The sequence below is a fragment of the Psammomys obesus genome, unplaced genomic scaffold (assembly GCF_907164565.1).
Source record: "Psammomys obesus unplaced genomic scaffold, mPsaObe1.curated_primary_1811, whole genome shotgun sequence".
Lineage (NCBI taxonomy): Eukaryota > Metazoa > Chordata > Mammalia > Rodentia > Muridae > Psammomys > Psammomys obesus.
In genome coordinates this window covers 54,484,929-54,496,355 of record NW_026585895.1, presented here as the reverse complement: position 1 = coordinate 54,496,355, position 11,427 = coordinate 54,484,929, and the positions used below count along the sequence as shown (strand labels likewise).

The 11,427-nt window shown below is 49.5% G+C and overlaps 1 protein-coding gene across 1 annotated transcript in view; it reads right to left on the bottom strand.

Annotated features, from left to right (window-relative positions):
- The window catches only part of Qsox2 (quiescin sulfhydryl oxidase 2), a 30,074-nt gene extending 19,178 nt beyond the window's left edge, over positions 1-10,896 (bottom strand). The window contains exons 1-2 of the mRNA XM_055600484.1: positions 10,557-10,896; positions 10-110 (exon numbers count right to left, since the gene is read on the bottom strand). Of these exons, the coding sequence (XP_055456459.1) occupies positions 10-110; positions 10,557-10,857 (402 nt within the window). The 5' untranslated portion in view covers positions 10,858-10,896. The remainder of the gene's footprint in view (positions 1-9; positions 111-10,556) is intronic.
- Positions 10,897-11,427: the final 531 nt, after the last annotated feature.

Sequence of the window (11,427 nt, the reverse complement as noted above, 5' to 3'; positions counted from 1 at the left end):
GGGGCTCACCCTGAAGGTGGGGTAGAAGTGGATGTCATATGTGCGGCACACGTCCTGGTTCTTTTCTTCTGCACAGTCCAGAGCAGCAACACGGATGGCAGCAGCCCAGTCTACAAGGCAAAAAGGGGACCTTGAGCAGGTTTGCCAGCACCCAGCCATTCCACCCTAGGCAGCACCTGCGGGAGCACCAGCTGCCCCAGTGAAACCAATGCGCACCTCCCTTTATGCTGTCCATGAGCTCTGCGCTGAGCTGGGAAAGCAGAGTGACAATTCAACCAAACCTAGAGGTTTACTGTTCACCGAGAAAATAGATTTCTGCTGAATTTCCAAATCACTCAGCTTGCCATGCAGCAACCTCCTATTAAAAGACACCTGATGGGTTGAAGCGCAGGAACCTGAAGCATTGTCTGCAGCTGGTAACGGAACACTACAAGAGACACCAAGTAGAGCATGCACAGTGATCAGATGGACCTGGTAGGCCCAGGGGTGTGTAACCATTTTCAAGTCAGGCCAGTGGTCTGCACTGGCAGCACCCCGTCCCCACTCCCTGCTGAGGGATGCATATGTCATTGTTGCAGAAGAGGAGCAATTTTACATCTCCTTTCTTAGTTTCAAGTTTGTTTTTGAGTTTCCAACAAATACACACACACACACACACACACCAGAAAAAGTAACAACTCCTTACACCTGCCTTGTCTCAGTGTCAGTAATTTTTGCTCTTGTAAATGATTTATCCAAAACCCTACCCAGTTCTAGAACTCGGGAAGCAAACCTTAGATCCAAAACATCAGTCATAAATCTGCCTGTCTTTTTCAGTCCAACACACTGCCATGGCCACAGCAAATGACACATGTTCTTAATGCCATGAGGCACCCAGCTGGAGCATCCTCTTCCCATCCTGCTCACATCCTACACTTTCCCTAGAGCTCCTGTAAAAGTGGCATAGGGAGTTTTATCAGGTTCATTTGTTGGTAGTGCTATTAAATGAGGAATAAGCTAGGTGCACCTTTAATCCCAGCACCCCAGAGGTAGAGGTAGGCAGAGCTCTTGAGTTTGAGACCAGCCTGGTCTACAGAGAAAGTTCCAGGACAGCCAGGACTACACAGAGAAACCCTGTCTGGGGGGGGGGGGGGGGCAGAGATGAAGGGTACTTCTGCAGAGGTATGAGGGGTCTCGGTACCTCTCATTATTATATAAATACACATTAGCTCAGGCTGCAGTCCCTTTTCTCACCTCTCAACCAGGGAAGGGACACTTTGCAAGGGAAGCTGCCTCCTGGTAACATAGGGCTAAGTGCCTGGCTCTCTCCCGCCTTGCCCTCGGTCACTAGCATCAGGTGCACCCTTTAGGTAACTGCAGGGGATCCTTCTAAGAGATGCATACCCTTTCTCCAGAGTGTTAAAGTTACATCATTATTCACACTTCCAGGCACCTGGCCCTGCAGGGGTACTGTTCAGACCCAGGCCCAAGAAGTGCTAGGCTTGCCTGTTGGCCTTTTCACAGTATAGCTCACAGGTACACAGTTTCGACAAGGGAATTGGTACTAACAAGAAGATGGGCATGAGAGACAGAGAGAAGAGCCACTTGGACGACCTTGTACACCCTCTGTCTGGAGGTCCCTTGATTTTGGGGTAGGAGCTCATACAACGGATCACTAATGATCAGCATGCCCTGCATTGAAAGTGTTACTGTTTATACCAGCAACCTAGCTAAAAGTCACATGAAACCATTCCTCCAAAGGCAAGTAATGCTCAAAACTTCAGAGGCTGCATGTGGGGATTAGCCTGGATGGAAGGGGCAATGTCAGAGGACACTTACAAACACCAGGTACCAGAGTTCAGTGATTGCCTCCTGTGTGAACCATTCTAGTGTCCTACATACTACTCTCACTTGTAATACACACCTTTCCCCTCTTATTAAGAGTAAGGAACAAGAATAGGTCATTCACGAACAGTAACCAAACACAGTCAGCTATGAAAAACCAGCTTTGCCCCAACGCCACTTTAAAAGCATAGAAAACCTCCAGTATTTCTGAATCACAGCCATAGCTCCTGGAATCTCAAATGGCACAGAACTGAGGAAGAACAGTTAATGCCCCCATCAATTAGAGGCAGATGCCACAGAAGGAACTTGAAGCTCAAGGTGCTTCAAGGACAGAATCAGCCCCTGCATCTGGCATAGCATCTCATTCCTGCCACCCTGACTTGACTCACAGTCCCAACCAACTCACTCTGCTCACTGGTGTTTCTATCCACACCTTCCTTCCATGTCCTAGAAAACCACCTTCTGCCTGAAAAGAGTGTAACAGTGAAAATCCCCAAGAGTAAAATGCAGGAACCAGCCTCCGAGCTACTGAAAATATCAAACCCACCCAGAATTGGGAAGGATGCACCTACGTTTGCACGGTAGGTCTGGGTCTTGGTTTTGTTTTTCAGATTTTCCTTAAGCACACATACTCAGGAGACGTGAGTATAGGGCTGGAGACTCAGTGGCAGGGCACTTCCTGGGCTGATCCTGGAACCATGCAGCTGCTTCCTGGTGCTGAGCACTAGCTTTATGCGCCTCAGATTCTGCATTTTGCAATCTGCAGCAGAAGGCCGTTCAAACACAAGGCATGGAAAAAAAGGGTTCCCCAGGAACGCTGCAGGAGACAGTGCTCAACAAGACAAACCAGAGCCAGTTTTGTAGTTTGTCTGTTTATCTGTTTTGTATGTTTTTATCTGAGATAGGCTCTGACTATGTGCCCCAGGCTAGTCTTGAACTTGCAATGCTCCTGCCTCAACCTCTTGAGTGCTAAGGTCATAGACTGGCTGGTTATATCTCTTTTAATAACTCCCTGAATCTAGTACAGCAGTAGACTGAACACATGAGCCCTCCTGAAAATATATGGCATCTGGAAGACTGAAGGCACTAGGAGCCTAGTCCAAGCTCACTGAAAACTGCACCCTGGATCTCCATCAGGGCAAGTACTCAACACTGATCCCCAGATTTCACCCTACCCATGGTAGGGCACTGTCCCCAAATACATGAGGAACCTCCTGGCACTGCAATCTACTTAGCACAGGAATACTGCAAGGTCTTTGATCCCCACAGTCCCACCCCAGTGACCTGTGAATACACAAGGACAATTAATTCTAAGTACCCATTTGATGAGGGAGGAAGAGGGAACCCCAGATCAACTCTCCTAGTGATACTAGGGCAGAGACAAGGAAGGTGGGAGTGTGGGGAAGCTGAGGTTTCTGAGTGCTAATTTAGCACCTGGGCTCAGGGAAATCAGCAGAGTGCAGACAGTGAGTCACCCTACCAAGATGGAAGGAGACTGTTGCTCAGCTGTGCTCCTGAGAACAAGTTAGTACAACCCCACGTAGCCAGCAGCAACTCACAAAAGGCCTCAACACACTCTGTGGCCTCAAATCACACTCCTTCACACCTCTCATCCTGGGCCCGAGCCTCCTGCTTGGACCACTACTCTGCTCTCTTGGCTGGGCTGTTTCCTGTCTCCCTCCAGGTTCCTGAGCAGATACCACTTAAAACATCCAGGACACTCAGGTGCACGAAGGTGAAGACCTGAGTACAGCAATCATCAGCTAGTAAGAGCTTCAGGCTGTCCTGGGAATGACAGTATGGCCAGGCTGGGTAAGCAAGGCTGAGACCTCTCTAGGGCCATGGAGATAAGTCTTCCTACCACATGAGCATCTACAGAACACTTTTTTTTAAACAGCTTTTTTCTTTCATTTTTCTTTTTTTTTAACCAACAATGCCCTCTGATCTCACAAGATTCAGAGGAGCAGTCATCATGAGTGTAAACTTCATCAGACACCAAATATGTGCGTCACAGACACGGGCTGGGACCAACTGACCATGATGCCCAGTGCTGATGTCTCTGTCCTGTCTCTGTGATAACTACAGTTGGCTGTCTTAGCATCTCTTCTGAAATGCCCTGTCCTCCCCCTCAGCTCCAAGTGTCTCACATGGGTATGGTGGAGACACCATACGGGGCAACTGCTGGTTTGAGAAAGCCCTGGGTCACCCACACCGTCTCAGCAGCCTGATGACTTATCAAGGTGGTAGACAGACATCACTGCAGCACTGAGGAGGAGCAATGAGCATGCAGGGTACATGGAGGTTACCTTTTTCAGACAACTCGATAACAAGGTCATTTACCAGTGATGGAAATCTTTACCAAGAGTCTATCCTGTACCATCAAAGTATAATAGCCAAAGAATTAAAAGCAGATTCTCAAGCCAGGTGTGGTGGTGCATACTTGTATCCCAGCACTCAGGAGGCAGAGGCAGGTGGATCTCTTAAGTTTGAGGCCTGGTCTACAGAGTGAGTTCCAAGACAGCTAGGGCTACACAGAGAAACCTTGTCTCAAAAACAAACAAACAAACAAACAAAATAAAAGTAGATTCTCATGGAGGAACCCACGTCACCATGTCAATGTTCTTCAGCAGATCACTGAAGATGCTGGTAAGATATTGAGGTGACAGGGACACTGGAGGATCAAAGTGTCCCCTCTAGGGACAGGGTGTGGCTAGGACAAAGCTCTCTCAGTGACAACCCACCCCATTAGCATCTCACTGACTGGGTAAGGTGTGAAATTTGCACATAACCTTAGCCAGGGCTAGTGAGCAATGAGCAGCAGCCACCAAGACACCCCTGGATTGCCAGTTCCTGTAAACTGGTAACTAGTATGAGAAAAAAAGGACCCACTGTGGCTGAGAAGGAAAAGAGCCAGAAGGGAGAAGCTGGCCAGGCTGGGAACAGGGTCATACCCTGGGCTCACTCCTCATCCTGGCTTTATGTAAGTTTGTTCCAAATCTATCTATATAGTTGGGCGAGGTGGTGCACAGCTGTAATCCTAACATCAAAAAGCAGAGGCAAGCCAGGCACAGTGGCACACCCCTGTAATCCCAGCACTCAGAGAGGCAGAGGCAAGTGGATCTCTATGGATCTCAAGGCCAGCCTGGTCTACAGAGTCCAGGACAGCCAAAGCTACACAGAGAAACTCTGTCTCACCCTCCACCCCATCCCCCCCAAAAAAAAGCAGAGGCAAAGGATTGCAATCTTGATGACAAGACTGGGCTACACAGCAAGACCTTGTCTCAAACAAATCACCCTCCCTCTGCCCACCGAAAAAGTGCAAAGGACACTCAAGGGTGGTGTCTTGCCTCTGTTCTGTCCACTGGGAACCTCACAGGCCTGAAATGGCCTGCAAAGCCCGAGCTGACCGTAGAAAACATTACTTCCTTAACACTTTCTCACCAGCAGCCAGGCCAGGCCCCTGGTGGGAGAGGCAATGACCACTGTTCTCAATCCAGTATAAAGAGTTACTTTGCCTTTCCCAGTGTCAGAAGTCAGTTCTGCCATTCTTTGGTTTCTTGTCATTCTGGAGCAGGATGGACACTGTTCATCAGTTTTCCCAGGTCACCACTCTTGAATTCTTTTAATATCCTCTGGACCTGGGGTCCTGCCTGCCTGGGGGCAGGGGGGCTCTCTGTCCTTGTTGGGGCCAGCCACAGAGATAACTCCTCAGAGGGCAACACTGGGCCTCCCCAACTGCCAGTCTAGCTCCTTTAGCATGGGCAGGTTAGTACCAAACCCTCTCACCTACTACACATGCTCTACGAAACTAGGACCTGCCTGTTTTCCTCACTGTTCCTCTCAGCCCAGCAGAGCTGGATTAACAAGGTGAGAGTCCATGCTGCCAGCTGCCAATGCCGAGAGAAAGTCCAGTTTCACCCTCACACAATCACCATCTGACCTTCTGCTACTGCAGGTTCCTGTGAGCTGATAAGGCACCTGCAGAGCCACACTGGGATAAAGTGTCCCTTAACAGAGGATGTTCTGGAAAGGGGTCATGTGTGCTGGCATCTCAGGAGGCCTTTGAAAACCAACTGGGCTTGTGCACCCTGAGAGCTGCAACAGACGGCAGTGACAGTTAGAAACTGTGAGGCCTAAAGCCTGAGGCTGGCAGATGGACAGTATTCACAGCAAACAAAAGACACAGCACCTACTTTACCAAAAATGAGATTCAGAACTCTGAAAAGGCTGGCTTTGGAGTGTGTGTCTCATTCAGCAGTGCCTGCCTGTCTGTCTAAGACGCCATACTAAAAGAAACTGAATGCAAATTGCCTGTGTGCAGCAGTCAGGCTGCCCTCTCCACATTGGGAACAGGGCCCCCATGGGAGGGAAGAGGCTGTGAGTGGGAACAAGTGACTAAACTATGACTGACTTCTGGCTTTTACTCAGCTTAGCTATTTTAGTACTACAGGCTTAGAAATACCTGTAAAATAATTACAACACAACACAGCAGACCAAGTTACTTCAGATTTATTTGTCAAATGATTCTTTTGCTGAATGAAAAGATTCAACCTTTCTCATCACTTTCAATGGAGAAGCAGATAAAATCTTTATTTGCAGCCAAGCATCATTGGGTCTAGAACCATTACAGGGAAATTAGCCTCCAGGTTTAAACGCAAGGCAGGATGGCTTCTTCACCCTCAAAAAATGCTGGGCAACCATGGCTCCAATTCCACATCCAGACATAGAACCTTCTCTCTGAGTGCACTCCCTCTCCTGTCATAGCAAAGGTCTTCTTGGAGGAGCTCCAAGTGTGGGTCTGGATAGAAAGAAAAGCCACTTTTCTCTACTGCAGCCTAGTACCTGACCCACCAGTCACTCAGGGCCATCATGGGAACCAGGCACTGTGCCCCAGCTTCACTCAGTGTCTAGGGCCTCAAGGTTCTCCATTCTTAGCACTTGATGGAGTCTTGGTAAGCTGAAGAACAATGTGCCCCTAAGCATTCAGGGGTATACTGGGGTGAGGTTAACAAGCCCTGTTGGTGAGATGGCAAAGCATGCCATGAGAGAGACAAGCAAGGAACTGCTGTGGTGACTGGGTCTGTTTCATTGCCTGGCACCTGAGACGCAGTGCTGACAGTCTTCTGGGTGGATGGCCTGGACAGCCTTACTGAGTAAAGCAACCCATGTGGCTATTTGAAAATGCATGAGCAGCTGAGGTCCCTAACAGGCTAACTGCAGCTACCCTGGAAAAGAGGCAAACTCTCTGGAGACCTGGCTGGCAGCTGGCCTTGGCGGATAGTAAAGTGACCAAATGGCTGTGACATACACAGAAGAGTGGTTGCCCTCTGCTGTTGGTTCTGACACCTGCTGCTTTCAGGACTCTGGCACCGCCACACCCCTCAGCAATTGCTGTCCCCAGTGTCCCTCTCTACCTGTTTCCAGTACATGGATAATGGACACCCTATAAATACTAAGCAGCCATCTTCAAGAGCCTGTGTTCTAAGTAGGCAGAAGATGCCAGACACCATTGGAATGACACCAGGGGAAGGCATAGAGGCTTAGCTACTGCTAGCAGCAGCAATGGGCACTCAGTCTGTGGACGGCACACTCTGTGCCTATCTACCTGTCCAACACCTCCTACTCTCAAGTGCCAATGTCCTCTCTAGGGACACAAGAAGTGAGCCAATGGGGTTCTGTCATCTGGGCACCATCACCTGCAATATAAGAGACTAAACTCCCCCTTGCTAGATAAGAACTATCTAGCAAGACATTCTAGATGCTGTGGTGTGGACCTGCCAGGTCTCCTGTTCCCCTTCAAATTCTTCACCAAGAATTTTAGAGCCAACAACACATCTGTCCTGCTCTCCAGGGTGGACTGAAGGGGAGAGAAGAGCCCTGGGGTCACAAAGAGCTCAGAAAGACCCGGACTTCAGGGCACAATCCTGTTCTAGGTCTCTACGGCAATCCTTCAGTGGCCAGGAGAGTAAGCACAGGTGTCAACTGCCAACCCAACTAAACATGAAATAAATGATTTCAACAGAGCAGGCTGTGTTCTGGGAAATACTTAAGGTGAGAAGGGCCTACGCCAGTGCCATATAAACACTAGAATGGCCTCTGGATCTACTGAACAGTAGAACTTTTGTTAACCCATCTCTCATAAGGAAAACCACTATTTCCCCCCCCCCAAAGTCAGTGAAGAGCCAAAGAAACTTCACCCTTTACCGTAAGTTTTTGAGGAAGTGGAAGGTGTCCTGAACCAAAGACACAAGGCTGGGGAATCTCTCCCTCTATAGACCTTCCAGCTGCTCGCTCCAATTAGAAAAGACTGAAGGGCAGGAAGGCAAGCAAAAGCCACCTTCTAGCTCTAATCCCCACCCATGGCAACAAAGCCAGTTCAACCAGAGACTGAGGTGGGGGCTGGGAGAAACCACTGGGCACTATTTCAAGGTGGCAGAAAGAGAGACCTGGGGAGGACCCAATGCAAGGCCTGCATGTCCAACTCACAGGTGACTGATTACCCCTAAGGACCCTCTCTCCTGCTAGATAACCCAGGCAGAGAGCCAGCAGGAAGCATAGCCAAGTCGAGGCTAGGGCAGAGGGCTTAGTGCTTCCCATACTCTGCACAGAATTCCAGAAGACAAGGCACAGAAGGGGTACTGAGGTCAATATCCCAGGACAGGGTTGAGAGTCAAAACCTTAGGAAGGAAGTTGTCCTTACAATTCCAACATGACAGATATCACAAGGGATATCTTCTGTTGGTGGGTGTCTTGCAAAGGTAGGGTCCCTTACAATAGGCAATCAGATATCTTTGGAGCTTGTGCTGACAGGGTGTCGGAACCCACCCAGTAGCCTAGGCTGGGACTGATGACATAAGTGTTTACCAAATCCCTGGGTGCTTTCTTTGAGAGCCTTTGCCCTAGAACATACTCTGAGGGTCACATCCTGAGTCAGGCAGCTCTGCCCTCAGCATCCCTGCTTCCCTCTTCAGGTCCACACCTGTTCCTGCCAGTCAGCTCTTTCACTTTCACCATACCTCATCAGTAAGCCTCAGGCCCCATCTTCTTGGCAGTCAGCCACTCTTTAAAGGTAACTGCATTTTATTAAGTCAATCACAGCATTAGCTGTGGATTTTTACTGTAGCACTTTCAGAACTGTTCTTTCTTCAAGTTCAGGGACAATTTCTAGAGCAGCCACTTTATAACATCTGATGTGGCTTATGCAAGTCAGTTACCAGACTGAAAGCCAGAACCGATATAAACAAAAAAGCTGCCAACAATTCCTGTCAGGGTCACCTGCATGTCCACCAACAAGTATCAAGAACTAGAAAGTCCTCTCTACTAAGTGGCTTAAAAAAATAAAAATTACACCCCCCCCCCCCCCCCCCCGAAAAAAACCAAAACACCATATAAACTCTGCCTTTTCAGTGTCTGGTCACAGTTTTGGAAAGTGCTTGCCAAGGACTTAAGAAAACCTGAGGCGGCTTAGAGGTTAAAAACACAGACTGCAGCAGGGTGGTGGTGGGACATGTCTTTCATCCTAGCATTCAGGAGGCAGAGGCAGATCTTTGTGAGTTCTAGGCCAAGCTGGTCTACAGTCATGGCTACACAGAGAAACCCTGTCTCAAAATACTACAAACAAACAAACAAAATCCACATACTGCTCTTGCAGGGGACTGGAGTTCCTTTCCTGGCACTTACACCCTACAGCTCCCTACCATCTGTAACTCCAGCTTCAACGGATTCAACACCTCTGGCCTTCAAGGGAAACTGCACTCACCTGTACATACCCGCACCCACATAATTCAAAATAAAACAAATATGAGAAAGAAAGAAAGAAAGAAAGAAAGAAAGAAAGAAAGAAAGAAAGAAAGAAAGAAAAAGGAAATTTAAGACACAAGAGAACAATTCCATTAGATTCTACATAAAAGATTAGCACTCAAGAAGCAGAGGTCAGTGGAGTCAGCCTGGACTACATTGTGAAACTCTGAAAAAAAAAAAAAAAAAAAAAAAAAAAGCCAAGGTGCCCCCAACAACGAGGAAAGAGAAGGCAAACATTTTAAAATAGTCATTTGCAATTGTGTACTTGGAAAAAGGGCTTCTTTGCAAATCTGTTTAAGAAAAACACAGCCGTGTTAAACACCAGACCTAAAACCTAAGGTGCAGGAAAAAGAGTAACAATTTGTTGTCCTGCGTCCTGAGATCTGTAATTTGAGGTGAGTTCAACAGTAGTAAAGCAGTGAAGCCAAACCTCAGTCAGTGCTGGGAAGGCTACTGCACAGCCACTTAAATCCATTTACAGGAGCTGCTGGAAGGGGTCTGAGGTCTGCAAAGGTGAATAACTTAGCACCGAGAAAGAACTAAACACGTGTGGGAAGATTTCTTAAAAGCTATGGTTAGTGAACAAGGAGCTCAGCAAGAAGACGCTTTGTAAACTTTGTTTCTGCAGAGCAGTCCCCAGAGTGTCTGGGTTTCTAAGTTTCTCGGCCCAATGCCCAATGTCGGTTACCTAGCAAAGCAGGTTGGGGTTTGACAGGAATGGGGGCCTTCCAGAGACGGTAGGCTCTGAAACGAAATTGCTGGGGATGAGGAAGGTCGAGGCTGATGAGGTAGTGGCTAGGAAAAGAGGCTGGGGACGGGGTGAAGCCGGTGTTCAGAGCTGGCGACCTCGGGAAAGCTATCTGTTCCTGCTGTGGCTTCGACCCACACAGCTGTTGCTCGGAGGAACGTCCGCCGGCGCGCAGGACCCTCACCTCGCACGTCCGCCGCCAGCGCTCGCCAGGTGGGTGCGTAGCCGATGCAGTGGCCGCACCACGACGAGTGGAACTGCACTAGCCACGCGGCTGAGCTGTTGCTCGTGGCCGAGCGCACGCTGCCGCTGTCCAGCAACCACACGGCGTCCTCGCCCACGCGGTACAGCCGCGACGCGACGCCCTGCCGGGGCCCCACCGCCGCCACCGCGGCCAGCAGCAGGAGCAGCCGCGCGGCCCGAAGAGAGGGAAGCTGCCGCGCTCCGGCTCCCAGACAGCGCGCCACAGCCCGGGCCGCCGCCATGTTGGGAGTGCCGCCGGCGCGCTGACCTTTCACCCTGGCAACCGCCGTCACGTGGTTCAGCGCGACGGTCACGCCCTTGCACTGGCCCCGCCCCGAATCCGCTAGTCACCCCAGGCACCACCCCTCGCTCCTCTAGCCCCGCCCCCGTGAACTGGCCCCGCCCCAGAACATAGGCCCCGCCTCACTGCCTAGGCCTGCTCCTCCCCCACACTTCTGGCCCCGCCCCTACTCTCGGGTCAGTGTTGGCCCTGTTCGTCCCCAACCACAAGTGCTTTTCATTCAGTGAAGAGCCTGGGCCTAGGTAGTCATATTTAGCAGGGGGAAATAGCCCTTGCCACGTTGAATGTGAACTTGAATACACATCAGGCCTGGGGCTTCAGTCTGAAATGCAGATTTAGGCTTAAAAGCTATTTGCTATGTCCCTGAAATTCATGAATTTACCTATGATTTTACATATAACCTATTATTTTTACCTGTCAACCTCTAACGTCCACGATGATCACCTTGACCTTTTTATAACCCACAGAATATAGTATAACTATGGGCAATGTGAGACGGCCTCCTGCTAAG